Genomic DNA, 20485 nt, shown 5'->3' on the forward strand with positions numbered 1-20485 from the left:
TTTGTAACAAACTAGAGAGAACCTCAAAGGTACTGAGTTTGTAGCAAACCAAATACAACCCCAGAGTAAAGGTAGTAAATTGATAACAAACCAAATCCAATGTACATTCTTTTTTCCCCCTCGAGGGTTTTGCCCCAACTTTTCAAAACAAGAAAAGGAGCATAGAAAGTTTTTTGTTGTTGTTGTGGCAAGGAAATAAGCCTGGCAAGAAATGAGTAAGTTACAGTTTTACCAAAACCTCTGTGTTTGTAAACAGTGAACACTGCAGATGGATAAAGTCCTCTCAGAATTAGACACAGAGCGATTGCTGTAGGGCCACCAGATACAGATGCTGTCAACTGAAAGCAGATCAGCACAAGCTGAACCCAGGGAATGGTCAGTTGCAATTCACGTTTCTATGGGAAACACGCAAGCACATTCTGATATGCAACAGGAAATCAGACATATTTTCACTTCTAGAAGGCTGGAACAGGAAAATTGGCTCAGGTGGACCCTGAACTACTGCTCAACGGGGAGACAGGCACAGCAGTGCATTTGGGTGCCTGAGTTGTAGAGAGAGGTTGACTCATGAGTGTCATGTATGGATGAATGTGATCCTACTAGAAACCCAGCCAGGGTGACCAGTGTGGGATCTGGAGTACAGCTGAAGTCATCTCTTGGCTTCATTTCTGACACAACAGGGGAAAACCTAACACACTTTATTTCATGTAGTGAAGACTAACACAAGCCTCCTATGCTATACTGTGACTTTTAAAGCTGACAGCTATGTATTGATTTGAACACCAACCCCCAAAGAACAGAAGTCATCTGACATCAGTAAAACTACAGTAGTTGTACTGGAGAAAAAAATGCTTCCAATTGAACAGAGACAGATTTTAACAAAGCCAATGCTTCAAGATCATAAAGTTACTCTTAAAAAGGGACTGTGTAAAAGTTTGAAGCCTGTTTCTAGTCAAGGTGGGGGGAAAAAAGAAACATAACCCACAGCAATCAGCTCAAATCAATATGGAAAACACACTATTAAAGTGCTCAAACTGGTTTTACATTCATTTGAACCCATGGCTCTGAAAAGATGAAACATCCTGGGCTGGCATATGCATGGTCCACTAACTAACTAACTAACATTGAAAACTTGGTTACTTTCAGTCCATGAAGATACTATATGATTAGTAGAAAAATCTTTAGCAGACAAAAAAAATGAAAGATGAAACTGCAGCAAGAGAGCATGGCAAACCTGAGAGATCTATTAGTGCATAAAACTGCTTCAAAACTGAAAAGATAGAAAGAGAGAGCTAACAAACTACAATAAAAGTTATGTCTTTAAAGCAGTAAGTTACAACAGGGTGGGAAACGTTTAATATGCACACATATGCCTGCAAAGGGGTCACTAGCTTTCTGGAAATGAAGAGCTGGCATTTTTCACAGCACCAGATTCATGGTGAAAAGACAAATTGTGGGGTTTTAATATTATGCTTTTCCCACCCTGGCAGAGAATAAACATGAATTTAGAAGCACAGTAGAAGAGAAAAACAAAGGAGAGAAGAGATAGGAAGCAGCAGAGAAAGACAGAAAAGGTGAATACAGAGCTACAGAAGTGTTTATTGAGCATGCTACAGAGGTAAGCAGAGTACACACAAACAGAAATTAAACAACCATCAAACCTCCCAACTTTGTTAGAAAATTAATTTTTAATTGTGCCACTTTCAAACTATGCTGAACTTTACAATTCTAAAGATGTAAAAACTCAACTAATAGAAAATATACATGACCATTTGTTTGGTTTTCTTCTTTTTTTTTTCCTCTACATAGGAACAGAATCTATGGATCTCGAAACTAAGTACATCAATTTCAAAAAGTATTGGTCATTCAAACAGAACCGAGGTAGCAGTTCACGCTGACAGAACTGCCTGCAAATCAACTGGATCTGTAGATTCTGAGTCATGTTCATAGTAAAGTCAGATCAGTTTCTAAATACAAAATATTCTGAAGAGATTTATTAAAACTGAATATTACAATGCAAGGTAAATTAAGACTAAAGGCACATAAACTTTGGTCCCACCTGGTTGTCAGTTTCAGAAAAACTGCCACAAAGTTTCCTGCAAGCACTTGCAGCCCACTTCCTTCAGCACTGAAAAATACATGCACCATGTCCTCGACTAGCTTGACCGGTCTGTACATGCTCAGAAATCCACAACCATATTCCATATCTTAATTACAAACTAAAGATGCCAAGATATATTGAAATGCACGTAAGTCATGTCAACTTCAAAAAACATCTATGAAAAATATTCAGCCACAAACAAGGACATTACTTAGTGCTGACATTTATATGATACATCCCACAAGAGTGTGTACAAAAAGGTTAAGATTCCACAACGCTCTTCACGTAGGGCTCAAAGTCACAGAAGTCGCTTTCTGTCCTTGAAGAAATTAATATTCTGTACCTTGTTAACTTGAACTAATGCCTACATTCAGAACTGAATCTAGACCAGAACCATGAAATACAAAAGGCTTTAAAAACAAAAAAACCAAAAACAACAAAACAAAACCAAACCCAAAAAGAGCACAAAGCAAAAAAGTAGCAGAACTCAAACAGCCTCATTTTAATCCCTCGGTGGACCTTACTCCAAGAAAAAAAAAAAAGTGACAAGCCAGCAGATAAAAGAAATCTATCAAGCAGGAGAAACAAAAGCTTAACCTTTTTACACACTCCTGCCTAAACATATTTAAATTATCATGTAACAATGTGCCCCAGACAACCAAATTTGCTTTTTTGTTTTTTTTTCCACTAGTTATGCAATTCCAGCAGTACTAGTTTTCCTTTTTTTAAGGCACGTTGAAAAACTGTGGTATCAACTCGAAAAGTCTTCGAAACAAAACGATGGTGTACCTAAACAACAGCTGAGTAACAGCAGCCAGCATCACTGCTTCTTCAGAGGTTTGTTTTAATTCTATTTGTTAAAACCAAGGAATGGTAACGGAATGAAAAACAAAATAAAACCAGAACAAAACAGAAAAGGGAAAAAAAAAACAAAACCAACCCCAACAGAAGACAAACTCTGGTCCCCACTTTCCTGAACAGTCAATAGGTGACAACACCAAACAATGCAATAAACCCTCCTGTTCAATCCGCCTTTTTAAATAGTCGACTTAGAGAAAGAAACTCTCAGATGGTGATTTTCTCCCAGATTGTAATTGTGAAGATCAATCAAAGCCTGAATGGCTTCTTCCACTGTTGACATCTGAAGAAGAGCCATCTTGTGATCTCTTCTGAAACAAAAGAGTGCATTAGGAACTCGAACAGTACAGGGGTGGTGCTTAACGATTGCTATCCTCTACGCACGCTTCCTTCAGACGTGCTGCAAAGCCACTGCCTTGAAAGTTAAGGGCAGAAAAATTACTTACTGAAAAAATTTAAATGCTTTCACAGTGCCTCCAGTGTTAGCAAACAGTGTGCGGAGATCCTCTTCTGCTACCGACGGTCTACAGACAAAGACAAAAGCATAAGCAAGAAACTGTCAGTCACAGAATGGTAGAGGTTGGAGGGGACCTCCAGATATCATCCAGTGCAACCCCCCTACCAGAGCAGAATCACCCAGGTAGTCCACACAGCAATGCAGTCTCCAGAGGAGACTCCACATCGTATCTGGGCAGCCTGTTTCATTGCTCCATCACCTTCACTGTAAAGAAGTTTCTCCTCATGTAGAGGTGAAACCTTCCATGTTCCAGTTTCTGTGCATTGTTCCTTCTCTTACTACTGTGCACCACCCAAAAGAGCCTGGCCCCCTCCACTTGACACCCACCCCTCAGACACTTATAGACATCGATCAGACCCCCTCTCAAGCCTCCTCTTCCCAAGTCAGTTCCATGTGTTGCGGTTCACATTCACACCCCTGGCTCAGGAAGAGCTGACACTTACGGAATATTGGAGAGGTGCAGCGTTGCAGAAGGAGGGAATATGTTCTGAAAGTTTTTTGAGCCTGGCTTTTTGAAGCGATGCAGAGGCGAGTTACCAAAATCTTTTGTCAGGCCTTGGTCGTCAAGCCCCTCCCGAGGTAGTTGTACTGTCTGGTGCTTAGAAAGGGTAACCCGAATAATCTTCCCGTACATTTTTTGTCCGTTCAGATGGCTCATGGCTGAAAAAGACAAGTTGTTCACTCCACTCAGTGTCACTTCTGCCTAGTTTGGGGTGCACCACACGAGCAAACACAAGAACACCCACGCAAAGAAAAGGGTCAAGGCGCTAAAAGATTGGAATCAAGAAATAGGTAGGTGCTGCCCCATGCCCATGGTGCTGTGGTGGTGGTGATGGTGTGGCAAGGAAAAATGTCATTTAAATGTGTTATGGCTACTCCCTAGAGGTGCTCAAGGCCAGGCAATGAGCAATCCGGTCTAGCAGGTATCCCTGCTCATGGGAGGGGGGGCTGGAACTAGATCTTAAAGGTCCCTTCCAACCTAAACCATTCTATGAATCTATGAAACTAGGTCTGTGGGAACTAAGCAAATATTTAGACTTATTTAAAGGCCATCACATATGATTCAGATGCTTAATTCATTTAGCATATTGTGCAGATCTTCTGGAATACAAGTTGTCATGGGGTGAGGTGGGTGCCTTTCAAAAAAAGGCCATGGAGTAGAGTCCCCCAGGAGGACCAGGAAAGGCCCAGGGAATGGATCAGGGAATGGACCAGGAAATGGTAACTTTGTTATTCATAGAATCAATAAGGCTGGGAAAGACCTCAAGGATCATCAAGTCCAACCTGTCACCCAACACCTCATCATGGCACCAAGGGCCATGTCCAATCCCATCCTGAACACCTCCAGGGCTGGTGACTCCACCACCTCCCTGGGCAGCACATTCCAATGGCTAACAACTCTCTCTGTGAAGAACTTTCTTCTCACCTCCAGCCTAAACTTCCCCTGGTGCAGCTTGAGACTGTGTCCTCTTGTTCTGGTGCTGGTTGCCTGGGAGAAGAGACCAGCCCCAGCCTGTCTATAACTTCCCTTCAGGTAGTTGTAGAGAGCAATAAGGTCTCCCCATAGCCTCCTCTTCTGCAGGCTAAACAATGCCAGCTCCCTTAGCTTCTCCTTGTAGGGCTTGTGCTGAAGTCCTCTCAGTCCCATTCAATCCCATAAATCCTGCATCTCTAGAAATTTGGCTGCAATGTTACTGTCTTTCTCTTTCTTTTCTTCTCCCTGGATGCAGTGAGCTACCTTAGCTGGTGTGGAGGAGGACGGTTCCAGTCTTATTGGTGGACTTCACTTTTACTGCACAATCTTGGCCTGTTTAGGTCTAATGCCAGGGACCAAGGGGAGGCAGTTACAGCCCTGGTGAGCCTGAATCCAGCCTAGCAATGGGGAGGGGAAGAAAGAGCCCTGGGGGGGTATGTTAGACCTGAAGTGGGGAGAAATGAGCAACCGAAGATGTGTGGTTTAGTCTGCTTGGGGGAAGGTTTTTTGGGGGTTTCCATGTATCTTGCATATGTATTAGGTGTTAAGGATTCATGCATTCTGTATTATTCTGCGTATTTTTGAACACAATTTCTGTCCAATTCAACAAGAGCCTCTTTATTCTACTCCCTTTGGGAGTAAAACTATTTCTGTCCGCACTCAGACTCAAGTGCAGGCGATGAGGTTTTGGATCTGGCGAGCAACAAGGACACAAGACAAAAGCACCAAATATAACCACAATTAAGTTCACCTGAATTCTCACAACGCAATTCAAAGTACTTTGACTAACAGGAACACAAGAAGAAAACGAATCTTACCCAGCTGTGACTGGTTTCCATCAGCCATCTGTATAAGAGCACTGTCTTTCTTATTGTACAAAATCTTCACACGCTGCACATCACCATAAACACCTTTTCAAAGCCAAAGGTAACCCAAAAGAAAAAGCGCATTTTAAAGCTGGTCATCTAAGCAATGTCTCTTCTGACATATCAATGGAACACTCAGACAGCAACAAGATCACTCACTCCAACTCACCACTCTCACAAATGAATAAAGGAGATAAAGATTTCGAATAGTGAATTTTGAAAAGAATAATTTCTGATAAACCCTCAAAGCTATGTGAATGATATTAAATTAACAACCATGCAAAAAATATATTAGCATGCATTAGAAGAAAAAAAAACAAAACAACAAAACAACCAAACCAAAACCAAACCAAAAAACTGTGTCTATGGAAGAGTTTTAAACAGCAAAAGAAAAACAGCAACAGATTTACTATTCAACTTTAAGCCAAAGTGCTAGCTACAAGTAAGAATTAAGATGAAACAAAATAAAACCAAACCAACCAAAAAAAAAAAACAACCAAGGGAAAAAAAAAAAAAAGAACAACAACAACCAAAAAAAAAAAAGAACCAAAAAAACCAAAGAAAACCAAAAATCAAAGCAAACCAAAAACCAAAGCCAAATCAATAATAAAAGTATAGTGCTAACAATAACATACCGAAGAGGGTAAACAGACTTTGGGGCGTAACCATCTTTAGAAGGAGAGAAGAGCAAGCAGCGTAAGACAAGAAGAGAGAAGAGTCGAGGAAGAGCGGAGATGAACAGATCATCCATAACGAAGGGTGGTTCCCGCAGAATGGTGAGGTGGTCATGGATCATGGTTTCAAGGCGGTTAATTGGGGCAAGTTGGTCCGAGGAACATTTTGTTCAAGCACAGAAGCATGAACATAGGGAATGAAAGACAGGGAACGTAGACAAAGACGAGGAGAAGGGTAAGACAGGGAAGGGCATGGGAATTCGGGTAAAGACAAGGAAAGGGAAGTTGAACACAAAGGGAAAAGGATGAAATGGGGAAGGGAATACAGCAATGCAGAAGAGAAAAAAAAATAAGGAAGTGGGGAACAAAAAAAAAATAAAATATAGGTCAGTACATAGGAAATGCAGGAATTTGGTCAGAAAATGGTTGGTTTATGTACTGTACAAGAAAAACTGAGTAAAATGTAGTCACCCAAGACAAATATGGGTAAAGTACATTCATATAAAGAGTAAACTACAGCATTTCATCTCAACATGAACATAAATTAAAAAAAGCATGCAATAGAAATTTTCAACTCAGAACTTCAAACTGCGTAAGCGTGGCTGGTTATGAAATGCAGGCAAAAAAATCTTCCAGTGGCACTCTGACCCCAAACATTTTCACATGCAAGACTGCGGATGACGAAATAGTACCGGACCATAAAGAACCAAAACAAAAACAACCAAAAGGCAAAAAAAACCAAAAGCTTAATGATTTACAGTGACAGAGGCCAGTTAAAAATGGACTGATACAAACTTCCCACATTTCATACCAGCGTTCACAGCCATCAAAATAACGTAAAGGACGGTAAAAATGCACAACTAAATTAACCCCTTTAGATGGCCCAGTTAGCAGGAAAGACATAGTTAACTCGAAAAGGCTTTGCCAATAGTTTTTGCAATTACCCCTTCCCCCCCCCCCACCTTTTTTTTTTTTTCAAAGATAAATGAGTAACTGCAAAGTCAAAAAAAAAAATCCTAAGGGAGACTGGGAGAGTGGCTTGTCAAGATCATTGGGAGAACCTTCAAAGAAAAAAGCGTTAGAGCAGTTCACGTAAATTAAGACCTCAAAATGGGAGATACAAGCATGAAATGAAATAGCAAACAATCAGAAGAAACAAAACAGAAGTTCTACTTGGCATGATTCTAATTACAACAAAGCAGAGTTGCTGCTGGTTTTGGGGGGGGATAAAAAAAAAAGAAATAAAGCTTTCAATTCAAATGTCAAACGAGCTGCAGTTACCACATTTTTCTGAGAAAAATCAGGTAGCTGACTATCAAAGGGCATTTACAGCTGTTAGCTACCTGGGAAAACAAAAGTATTTAACAATAATGGCTTGAAAATTATTAAAAGCAACCAAAAAAGGGGAAAAAACTACTCTGATCATAATAATCCAAAAGTAACGAGGCCGAACAGAAAGAAATTATAAAATACTGACAAATGAAGTGTGACTAAGGGGAGAGGGATGGACACTAAGTTGTTTCACTGACCTCTTCATTTAAATTGCTAACCAGGAGGACAGTATTGCCACCAGCTGAAACTCCAGGCATTCCCACACGGCCGGCAGCAGCAGCTGCAGCAGCGGCAGCAGCGTTTGGAATAGCCAAAGGACTCAGAGCTCCTGGAACAGCTGCAACAGGAAGCCCTAATTTTAAAATAAAGCATATTTTACGAAACACACACAAGTCGTCTAAAAACAAATACAAACTGCACCTATCTCAGCACAAGTGCTGCATACAACACTCTACAAAGCACACCAAGCTGTCCAAAGGCTTGTGAAATGGGTTGTTAAATCAACATCAGGAAATGTGAGGTTAGGGTTTGTTTTTAAATTCATGTAAAGTCTTCAGAGAAATGATGAGGTGTAAAATGCTCTCTGCTAATAAACACTCGTGTGCACCACAACTCTTTCCAGCGTACCAAGCGCTTTATCAAAATGATCTGGAGTAAATGCTGATCAGATCGGTAAGGATAAACACTAACTGTGCTCTCCCCCACCATTCAGATCCTTCTTTTCCATTACACTGTGAGAGGCATTCCCTACTTCAGTTTGATGCTTCTAACTAAATGCACAATGCTGGAATTGGTCACGTGAAAAGGCCTCAGAGCCGTACCATAAATAAGGGGAGGAGGCAAACTTCTAAATACAAGATTCAAGGAAACACTGCTGGTTAATGCCCCATGGCTTTGCTAAGCCAATTCCCTGAGAAAGTCATTGTTATGCCACTCTTAAGTTAAATTTTCAGCTGTGGTTTGTTTTTTTTCCACTTCCAAGGGAACTCTTGTTGAGACCTGCTGGTTCTGCCTGTTCAAGTCAGTGGGGTACAAGGCAAATGTGCTATTCCCAGGATCTGTCAAAAGGTCCTTGGGATGAATATGCATTCTCTGTAGTTTATATAGCCACAGTTTTACAACATTTGATCAAAACCTTGCATTTTACAGAATTCAGTGAAAGGACACCAAACATGTTTCACATGAACGAACAAACCCAAACCAAACCCCCAAACACACACATACACAAATCCCAAAGAAAATAAAACATGAGCATTCTATTTCTTTTCCTGCAACTGAGTTCTCAGATTTCAGTATCTTGGCAAAGATTCTAACACTTATATGAGAATAAATCTTATGAAGAGCGACTGAAGGAGCAAGGGCTGATTAAAAATCATCTGAGAAGTCTCACTGGGAAGGATTATTTGCCAGCAGGAGCAGGGAGGGAATCGTCCCTCTGTACTCAGTGTTGGTGAGGCAACACCTCAAGTGCTGTGCTCAAAGTTGGGCACTGCAGTACAGGAAGGCCATCGAGGGGCTAGAGTGGGGACAGAGAAGGGAGACTGAGGTGGTGAGGGGCTGGAGAACAAGGCTGTGAGGAGAGGTTGAGGGAGCTGGGGCTAGTCAGTCTACAAAAGAGAAGGCTGAGTGGAGACCTCATTGCTGTCTGCAACTACCTGAAAGGAGGCTGCGGAGAGGTTGGTGCTGGTCTCTTCTCACAGGTAATTAGTGATAAAACAAGAGGAACAGCCTCAAGCTGGAGCAGGGCAGGTTTAGACTGGACAGTAGGAAAATTTTTTTCCCCAGTGTGACCACCCCTGGATGTGTTTAAAGGTGGTCTGGATGTGGTGCTTGGGGCAATGGTTTAGGGGTGACCCTTGTAGAGCAGGGTTGTGGGTTGGACTTGGTGATCCTGAGGGTCTGTTCCAACCCAAGTGTTTCTGTGATTCTGTGGAGATCATGCAAAAGTAACACAACTTTAGGCCAATCTTCCAGTATGCCTAGCAGACAGTCGAACTATAACCCTTACACTATGCACCTAAGACTACTTTCCTTACCACATCAAGTTTTATTTCAAAGGAAGTCAGAAGAGAAAAATATTTCAGTTAATTCCCAAATAAGCAGATAACAGCAAATATATTCAAACATTCCTTTTTCCCCCCCTTTCTTTTAGTATCATGCCCTTTTTAGTATCAGAGAGGGACTGAAGGGGGGAAGTAAGCAAGATTATTTATTTCCCAGAAGACATTTCTTTCTTCATTCCAAGTCTTTGGTTATGTCTTGGTACAATTCTACATTTGTGAAAAAACAAGTCATTAAAAACAAATAAAAGTGAGACACATTTTGCTGGGTTGGACAAATGATCCATCAAAGGGAACAGGACATCCATCACTTTGCTGCAATAGTGCTTATCACTATTACTAATCAAGCACAGCAAAAGATTTTTCTGGTCATTTCCTGTCAAAGCACATACAGAAGGAAGGACAATATATATGTTCTAATAAAGGAAATTAAAGATATGGAATGCTTTCCAATAAAGTGAAAAGATGAAAAGTGTTAGTGTTCATTGGTCAAACCCCTGAAATATAAAGTTGTGAGTAATGATAATTCCAGTCATCACTAATACCAGAAGATAAAGGGAAGAAAATTTACTTGGATCAGAAGGCAATGAATATGATCTTTTTATTACATTGTAGGTGGTATTTGTGTGACTGACTAATACATAGGCAAGACAGGGTTTTTGCTTCTTTTCTCCCTTCCATCCTGCACAAGCACTTCAGATTTGAGACTACTGGATGGCCCATGGAAACAATAGCCAGTTACACTAACCAGGCAACAAAATTATACACATTACGCTTCATCACATAAGCCAAGCACTAGCTAGCTGGGGGTTAGAAAAGTACTCCCCTCAGCTATGCTACTGAGTATCCATTGTAAGAGCTGCTCTAGGTCTTCCATCAAAGAAGCCAGAAGTAACACCAGCTCTCAGAGAAAGGACAGGAAATCAGGTAGGCCACTCCTAGTTCAAGTGTAGAAATTGTGTTTCTCAAAATCCATTCTGTGTGAAAGGAAATTGCAACACCGTACACTGACACATGCTAATGCCAAGGCAAGAATCTAACCTAAATATGATCTATGTTTTGCTCTAAAACTATTTGGTTCGGAAACTTGTGAGTGCTTTGTATTGCATTTGCTGTTTGTTTATACTCAGCTACTGTAGAGGTCACACAGACAGAACTGTCAAGAGCGACAGTAAGGTGCGACAGATGTCCACGTGAAGGGAAAACACTTATGTTCCACTAGATCAAAAGCAATCATTTAGCCACTGGAAAACATCAAGACACTAGAGCACTTCAAATCTCCTAGTGTGTCTAAGCACCTCTCCCTAACCTTTGAAACTTTAAGCCAGCTCAGCATTTTCAGGGCTGAAGGGTTCTAGAAGATGACTAATCAAGCTTTGAGGACTCTGCCCATAGTTGGGCGAAGAACAGCCAAGGAATTCACACTTAAAAAACAAAGTCCATCACAGCGCCAAAAATCTCTACAGGACATACTTTGGTTCCACTAAAGAAGTTAAAAACCAAATATTAATTCAACACCATTCATGCAAAAATATTTTCAATAATTAGCCTCTGAAATAGATTAGTTTAATAAGTAACTTAAGCAGCATTAGGGGAACATGCTAATGAAGAAAGGCAGCAAATGCTAGAGCTGTGGGAGCCCTAACCACACCAAGGTATTTCCAGCTGTAACATTAAACAATTATCTAAATCAAAGTATTATTACATATTGGTATTTGCAAATTTAAGCAGCCCTTATTTAAAACTCTTTTGTTTGTTTCAGTTCAGTAAAATACAGTTGCTATTCATTCAAAAGTTGGTTTTCTTTCCATAAGTTAATCTTCTGTGACTTTGGTTGGGCAAGGGAGGTGGCCAGGGAGAACATGTGTGTATATAAAAATCAATTATCTGCTTCTGATAATTCATTTGAAACCAGCCCATTCTGCCCATTAGTAATTTTCTCCTCCTTTGAGAAGGTAACAAGACTCATCGGGAAGATGTCCGATTTACAGTCACAACAATTTCTGAGACCCGATTTCAACATAGCTGAGGATGCAGTAGATGAAGCCCATGGGCTAAGATCACCTATATGATCTGCACTCTGCTTTCCCATTCTCATTTCAGCAAGTTTTTAATAAACAGGAACAACTTGCATGATGATGATTAGTTATTGTGCCATACACTAGCTAAAATTGGAGGACTTATCTGCAACTATTTAGAAATGTGATCAACTGGTATTACAAAGCTGTGTCCTGAGCTTTATTTTACCTTTCAACAAATACAGCTTTTTGCAAGTATTAATGAAAAGATTATATAGAATCAGAGAATTGTCGGGGTTGGAAGGGACCTCAAGGATCAGCCAGTTCCAACGCCCCCTGCCATGAGCAGGGACACCTCACACTACAGCAGGTTGCTCAGAGCCACATCCAGCCGGGCCTGAAAAATCTCCAGGGATGAGGCTTCCACCACCTCCCTGAGCAACCTGTGCCAGTGTCTCACCATCCTCATGGGGAAGAGCTTCTTCCTAACATCCAGTCTGAATCTACCCACTTCTAGTTTTGCTCCATTCCCCCCCAGTCCTATCACTCCCTGACAATCTAAGAAGTCCCTTCCCAGCTTTCTTGTAGCCCCTTTCAGATACCGGAAGGCCACAAGGTGGTCTCCTTGGAGCCTTCTCTTCTCCAGACTGCACAGCCCCAGCTCTCTCAGTCTGTCCTCACAGGAGAGGATCTCCAGCCCTCTGGACCATCCTCATGGCCTTTCTCTGGATGCATTCCAGCACATCCAGCTCTTTCTTGCAAAAGGTACAACTTTTCCCTAGGTGTTGAGGTCTTTTTCCTCACTGAAATTTACCCACAGCAGGTCACATTATTTAGTCCCCTCAGTACCTTTTCGCATGACTTCAGAAATGCAATTAGAATATTTAATTAGCTAATATGACTATCACCTCTGTAATTTTACTAGTCCCCAAAAAGAGTTTAATATACAAAAAAAGATTAATAAACGCTATAAAAATGAAAATATTGGAAAATCCATGTAGCTTTGTAGACACCCATCACAAAAGTATCCAACTGGCTTTCAAGCCTAAAATGCTGGAACATTTTGCCTGCTCAAACTGAGGCCACTTGGATAACTACAAGAAATATGGTAACCCCAAATATTAGACACATCCAAAATGATGCAGTGATCCAGGCATCCTCAGAGCATGATTCCACTACGCCAAGCAGATTAAACCTGCTGATCTGATGCATCCTATAAGCATTATATACAAAGAAGTTAGTAAGCCTGAGACTGGAAAGCAACTTCTCTGGATTCAAGAAAATGGCAGAATAAGTTAGCTAAGTTATGCTGCCCTTGGCACAGTTTCAGTAAACCATGAATCTTTACTCTCTCCTCCTCTAAATCCTTGCCTTACAACATCTAGTATGACGACTCTCATCAATAAGCAGCTTCTCTACTTTGTTTTTGTCTCGCTACTCATACTGCAGCTCAGCTGCACTGACAAAAGTATTACTTACTGCCTCCAGGGTGTTTCTACAGCATTCATCTGAATTTCTTCAGGGAAGATGGAGGAGTGTTTGTGAACAGTCCATTAAATGAGAGACTTGCATTTTTAAATGATGGGAAGTTAAAAAGGAAAGAAAAGAAAAAACAAACAAAAACCACCACCAAAAGCAAAAGAACAACCAACCAAAAAAAATAAGCTTTATGGTGGTTCTTCAGAGAAAGTAAGATTCCTTCCATCTTTTGACTTTCCAAAACTTCTACTGTAGCTACAAGTGAAACACCACTTCACAAATCATACTGGAAGATGTGAAGTCAAGCACTCCAAAATGTGTGGGAGGTGAGTGGGCATGGAATTTACAACTAGATACAAAATGCATCTTTCAAGCAATTTGATTTTGAAAAATGGTAGATACAGTTCCTTAACTACAATATTCACCCTTGTCCTGGGCTCACTAAGTGCCTTCTAACATATGCAACATAGACCAGGGACTCCTCTTTACTGTATCAGCCCTGCCATCAGCTTCATGCATCCTGTACAAAAAATGAAAGCCATGAAGCCTATCACATAATCACAGAATGTTAGGGGCTGGAAGGGACCTCAACAGCTCATCCAGTCCAACCCCCCTGCCAGAGCAGGAGCACCCAGAGCAGGTCACACAGGAATGCATCCAGGTGGGTCTTGGGTATCTCCAGAGAGGGAGACTCCACAACCCCCTGGGCAGCCTGTTCCAGTGTTCTGTCACTCTCACAGGGAAAAAAAACTTTTCCTCATGCTCACATGAAACTTCCTATGCCTCAGCTTCCACCACTGCCCCTTGTGCTGTCATTGGGCATCACCCAGCAGAGCCTGGCTCCAGCCTCTGGGCACTCATCCTGCACATCTTTATCAACATGAATGAGGTCTCCCCTCAGTCTCCTCCTCTCCAAGCTAAACAGCCTCAGCTCCCTCATTCTCTCCTCGTAAGGAAGATGTTCCACTCCTTCAATCATTTTTGTGCCTCTGTTGTTCTTAAAAGTTTCTTTAGAAGAAAAATGAGTAATGATGGGGAAAAAATACTAAGCAGAAGAACAAGGATCACAGCATAATGTTGGATAAAAGCTAGGAGATTAAGTCTGAGCACTATTAAATTTTGAAGAGTGAAAGGTGATCACAAGAAAGAGCAGAAACTTGACAGAAGAGGTAAACTTCTGCAATGAAATGTAAAACAAAAAAGCCACTGCAGATTTCTCCCAAAGCATGCATTCATTATTTTGCTAACAGTCAGAAGCTACAACCGTCTATTTCACAGAGCCTGATGAACTCAAAAGCTGGGAGGATTTTGTAACTCATGTACCACAGCAGTCCAAGTACAGAGGTTGGGGTTCTTTTTCCCTTTTATTTACAGAAACAACAGACTATTACTTTTTCCTTTTTCTAAGCAAAAAATCATTCCTCACTGAAGGACATCAGCAAAATTGTTTTCATCATCTGATGTTGCATGCATTAGAATGAATTAAAACTGCAAACCATGTTAAGTCCCATAAACTTTGGTGGGAGAGTGGGCAGCAGAAGCCAACAAGAACCATGTAAAAGAGGAGAGGACATATTTGGGAATAAAAGTAAAGCTAACTTAACTTTTTGTATACTTTGTGCATTTCATGTTTTATCACACATTCATGGATGCAGGATTTCTAAAGACAATGTACTTGTGTTACTTCAGTCGAGACCACAGGATGGTCACAGGATGTTAGGGCTTGGAAGGGACCACTGGAGATCTTCCAGTCCAACCTCCCTGGCAAAAGCAGGACTATAGAATCCAGCACAGGTCACACAGGAACACATCCAGACAGGGCTGGAAAGGCTCCAGAGACGGAGACTCCACAACCTCTCTGGGCAGCCTGTTCCAGTGCTCTGGAACCCTTATAGGAAAGAAGTTCCTCCTCATGTTGAGGTGGAACTTCCTGTGCTGTAGTTTCCACCCACTGCCCCTTGTCCTATTCCGAGGCACGAGTGAGCAGAGGCTGTCCCTGTCCCTTCCTTCCTGACCCCCAGTCCTCACGTATTTATAGACATTGATCAGATCCCCTCTCAACCTTCTCCTTTCCAGACTAAACAGCTCCAGGGCGCTCAGCCTCTCCTCACCAGGCAGTACTCCAGACCCTTCAGCATCCTTGCAGCCCTCCCTTGGATTCTCTCCAGCAGATCCCTGTCCCTCCTGAACAGGGGAGCCCAGAACTGGATGCAATATTCCAGGTGGGGCCTCACCACAGCAGAGTAGAGACGGAGGAGAACCTCCCTGGATCTGCTGGACACACTCCTCTTAATGCACCCTAGGATCCCATTGACCTTCCTGGCCAAGATCACAGCGGAGAGTGAACCCTGACACTCTCTTTGGACACTGACAATTAAAGATCTTCAAATTGTGGCAGAGTGATCAAAAAACCATTTTCATCAAGCGACTGCAATACAAAATGAACAGTATCAGGTTCTGACATTCTGAAACCATACCTAGAAGAGAGGTCTCCTTTGCAAACGCTGCAGCAATAGCTGGGTCCAGCGCTGGCTGTCCGTCACCCGAGGGAAGATCAGGCCGAGTGTAGTCCCTGCTTTTGTCGTTGTTGTACTTGACATTCAAATTCACCAGTTTGGAAAAGTCAATCCGCAGGGTGCAGCAGGCATTGTAAATATTTTGACCATCTAAGGCCTGGAAAAGGGAGGCAATTTATTTTACAAATACCCAACACAGGTTAGTTGAATTTTTTTTTTTTTTTTAATCATCATTATCATTAATTATTTTTATTTCAAACAAGGTCAGTGTATAGATATTGATCTGTCTGACTGCCTGGCTTAAAACCAATTCAGATTAAAGTGCATCCACCTCTCAACATTATTCCAGGAAGCTCGATGTTTACTTGTACCTAGAAGCTTCTCATGCACCACAGCAGCAAGAGACATTTTCATGCAGTCAAACTTGAAAGTTAACTTTGTCAAACAGAGTTAATAAACCTGGTGTTTCACAGTAGAGCTTTGATTCAGACAATGCCAAATAAATGTCTCAAAACAAAAAATAAAATCAATCACACAGGTACTCTAAGGAAAGTTGGCCTAAGAAAGAATCAGTGTAGACTTCAATACCTTGTTAGACAGCTCACTGTTAAAGCACATTATTTACATTGTTCCTGCAGGTTTGCCTTCTCCCCTCAAAAGCAATTACTGTCAAAATTGAAGGCAAATCAGCTTTATTTGCTGACTTAATATAACACTTCTTTAAGTAATAAAACCCCCCAAATGAATCCTGTTGTCACAATTTATTGCTACTTCTGAAACAATGACTATTAACGGCAACATCAACTCATAAGGTGATGCCACTTAGAACTCTGAAAACACTCTCTCAAAAGGCCTACTCATGCCTTTTGTACATCTTTATTATGTATCAAGCAAATTGGTATACCTGGATTTTATTCTATTTAGCTTGGGCATTCCTTCCTTTCACTTAAAGCACTAACTGCTAAATATAAGAGATTAAAAAAATGGAGACTTGTTGAGTAGAATAGTAGAGTGGAGAGTGGAGTAGAAACCACTAAGTTGGTTTCTACTCTTAAGAAATGCTGGGAGGTGAAGACAGACCTCATCTTAGAAATGAATCTGTTCAACCAAGTCGTTATGCCAAATACCAAAGTACCACATAGAGAGAGATGGTGAGAAAACCCAAACAAATCTCACTTTCAAACAGAAACATCACATCTTTTGGTACCCCTGATTAATGCTGGGCTGCAATGTACCACTCTAGACATCTTCTCAACACATATATAGTCAAAGCAATTAAAAAGGAAACTCCTCTGCTTGAAACTCAGCCTAAACAATGCTTTCTACTGCCCTTGATACAGAGAGTCACTGAATCTGGAAGGGATCTCAAAGATCATCTGGTCCAACCCTTCTTGGAAAAGGCATTTTCTAGACAAAATGGCTCAGCACCTGTCCAGGTGAATCTTAAGTGTCCAACCTTGGGGAATAGGAACCACTTCCTTGGGGAGATTATTCCAGTGGCTGACTGTTGTCACTGGGAAAAAACTTTCCTCTAGTCCAGAGTCTCCCCAGCAGTAACTTGTGCCCACTGCTCCTTGTTCTTTCCAGGTGACTCTTTTCAACAAGAGAACCCTCCAGCTTCTTTGTAGCAATCCTTCAAAAGCACCGGAACATGTTGGTAAGGGCTCCCCTAAGCCTTCTTTCTCAATTTTCTCTGCCTCTTCTCACCTAGCAGCCTGCCCAGTCCTTTCTCACTACCGTGGCCCTTCACTGGCTCCTCTTTTTTTGTCTGGTGGGTACCAAAACTGACCATGGTATGGCCTGAGGAGCACCCAGTACCATCCTGTGCTGCTTCTTACACAAGAACAAAAGCATGTAGAACAGAACCTCACACCTGCTCCTCTCAGACACACTGGAGAAAGTGAGAAGATGGCAGCTATACCATCAGTGAATGTGCAGACAGACACCATCTCAAAGGACTCTAATTACTGCTAAGAAACTTCTCTTTCTTTGAGCATTTATCTATAGATACATGGACTGGTGACACAGCATCACACCACACACCTGCCAAACTCACGAGTGTATCATTCTTTACCTTGCCTGTGCCAGCAAACCCATCACTTAAGCCTCAATGACAGAAGCATCCAAACTTTTCTCATCATGCAACAGTAAGAGTGAAATGATATTGAACAATCGACAGGCCCTTGGCAGCCTTCCCTTGTTACTAAAAAGTACCCTCCTCCTCCAAGGAGTGCCCCTTGGACCTTCTCAGGGGAGAAATTATTCTGATGCACTGATGAGAACATGCAACGCAAGCTTGTCAGCCAGATCCCTGAGAAAACGCATGGTGAATAGAACAGAACAGGTTGGAAAAGACCTTTGAGATCAATGAGTCCAACCTATCATCCAACACCATCTAATCAACTAAACCACGGCACCAAGCACCCCATCAAGTCTCCTCCTAAACACCTCCAGTGATGGTGACTCCTGGGCAGCCCATTCCAATGGCCAATCTCTCTTTCTGTGAAGAACTTCTTCCTAACATCCAGCCTGAACCTCCACGGGTGCAGCTCTTATTCTGGTGCTGGTTGCCTGGGAGAAGAGACCAGCCCCCACCTGGCATACAAACAAGAAAGCCAATAAGAACATGTGGAAGACCAACAGAAAACAGGTAAGAGAAAGACCAAAAAACCTCTTTCTTGATTCAGGCTGACAGCCAGCCCAAGGAGAGGACCTCAGTTCCACAGTGCAGACACATGATTATCCACACCACTTTCTCTATGACCTCCTAAGTTTTTTTTTCAGGAGGCAGGAACACCACCACTGACAAAACCAAACAGGCCCACCCCCCCCCAGCAACCAACCAACCAAGATTCTAATAACTAGGTATGCTGCATGGTTACATGCCATAGAAACACCGAACAGCTTCAGAAGAGACCTTAGAGGTCATCTAACCAACCCAACCTCTTCCACAGGCAGAAATGCCTCTCAAATAGCCCAAGTTACTCAAGGCCCTATCCATCCTGGCGTTGAACATCTCCAGGAAGGGGGCATCCACAACCTTTCTGGACAATCCATTCCAGAGCCTTGCCACCCTCAGAGTGAAGAATTTCTTCCTCAGATCCAATCTGACACGCTTGTAAAATGTCCCTCTGCAGCTTTCCTGTAGGATCCCTTCAGGTATTGGAAGGCAGCTCTAAAGTCCCTCCAGAGCCGTCACCAGGCTGAACAATCCCAGTTCCCTTAGCCTATCCTTATAGCAGAGGTCTTCCAACCCCTGGATCATCTCTGTGGCCCTCCTCTGGACTTGTTCCAAAAGCTCTATGTCCTTCTTACACTGGGGACACCAGAACGGGATGCAGTATTCAAGGTGGAGTCTCACAAGGGCAGAGCTACAGCAGTTAAGAAAGAAAGTCACAGTTCCAAATACTACTAAAAGATGCAAAACAGTGGAGTTGGCAGGAAACAACCCAGTAGTTGTCTAGGAATGCTACAGAAGAAAAATATTGAAGAAGTCTTTAACAATCAGGGTTACATTCACAAAGAATCTAAAGTCTGCTCCTGTGTCAGGGCAGCATCCTTAACTGAAGGGAAGAATAAACAAGCAAGGCCTAACAATACAGGAAACAGCAGAAATAGCCTGGGAATTCAGCAGGATCCAAAACAGAGAGCTATGACTGGCCTCAGCCAGTAAAAATAACCATACAGGGAATACCAATGAAATTAAGGTCCACACCATGAAACACAACATTCTCTAATTTATTAAAGATAACATCAAATTGCCCTCTCTTTTTGCTCATAGCAGCCAGGAAGACAAAGGGGAAAAACCTGCTGATTGAGAAAGTATCCCATAGATTAAAAAGTCAGATAAGAGATTGTTCCAAAGGGCGGGGGGAGGCAGAGATTAAAAAAAGGGCCTTGGCAAGCCTTACTTTGAATATCTCCAGAGATGGAGCCTCAACCACCTCCCTGAGCAACCTGTTCCAGTGTTCTACCACCCTCATAGTAAAGAGCTTGTTCCTAACATCCAGTCCAAATCTGCTTTTCTCCATCCAGTCACTGCAGGCCCTTGCAAACAGACCCTCCCCATCCTTCTTGTAGCCCCCTTCAGGTACTGGCAGGCTGCCATTAGGACTCCCCAGAGCCTCCTCTTCCCCAAGCTGAACACCCCCAGATCCCTCAACCTGTCCTCGCAGCAGAGCTGCTCCAACTCCCTGATCATTTTCATGGCCTTCCTCTGGGCTGCTCCCTGTACTGAGGGCTCCTGACCTACAGTATTACATGACACTCAAGGATCTCTTGTTTTCCAGTGTGATTGTGGATGTTCAGAGAGGTGATGACAAGAGCAAAGGCCATCTCAGACGGCAAATATAGTCTATGGTTACCACTGTTGTAACACCTGATTGACCGATGCAGCTCTCTGGTGCAGTTTCACGCAGATTAGAGTCAGATCTATCGGTAGGCTCTGAAGCGGAGGATGAACATTACTAGAACAATTTCTTCTCTCAGGCTTTCATCATCTGCATGAAGGGCTTTCTGATGTCATGGACAGAAGTCACAGCTATTAGTTTCAGGGTTCAAGATGCCTGCAATTCCTTGTGAAAGAAGAGT

The 20485-nt window shown here is 42.2% G+C and overlaps 1 protein-coding gene across 7 annotated transcripts in view; it reads right to left on the reverse strand.

Annotated features, from left to right (window-relative positions):
- Window positions 1-3038: 3038 nt before the first annotated feature.
- Window positions 3039-20485, reverse strand: part of PTBP2 (polypyrimidine tract binding protein 2) — a 57349-nt gene continuing 39902 nt past the window's right edge. For 2 of the 7 annotated variants that reach the window (XM_054165182.1, XM_054165180.1), the window contains 7 exons: window positions 15857-16052; window positions 8020-8159; window positions 6452-6485; window positions 5769-5861; window positions 3920-4136; window positions 3406-3483; window positions 3039-3270 (listed from right to left, as the gene is read on the reverse strand). In XM_054165182.1, coding sequence (XP_054021157.1) covers window positions 3138-3270; window positions 3406-3483; window positions 3920-4136; window positions 5769-5861; window positions 6452-6485; window positions 8020-8159; window positions 15857-16052 — 891 coding nt within the window. In that variant the 3' untranslated portion in view covers window positions 3039-3137. Of the gene's footprint in view, window positions 3271-3405; window positions 3484-3919; window positions 4137-5768; window positions 5862-6451; window positions 6486-8019; window positions 8175-15856; window positions 16053-20485 lie in introns of all 7 variants that reach the window. The other 5 variants (XM_054165181.1, XM_054165178.1, XM_054165179.1 and 2 more) reach the window with 3 other exon arrangements.

The sequence above is a fragment of the Dryobates pubescens genome, chromosome 11, assembly GCF_014839835.1.
Source record: "Dryobates pubescens isolate bDryPub1 chromosome 11, bDryPub1.pri, whole genome shotgun sequence".
In the NCBI taxonomy this organism is placed as follows: Eukaryota; Metazoa; Chordata; class Aves; order Piciformes; family Picidae; genus Dryobates; species Dryobates pubescens.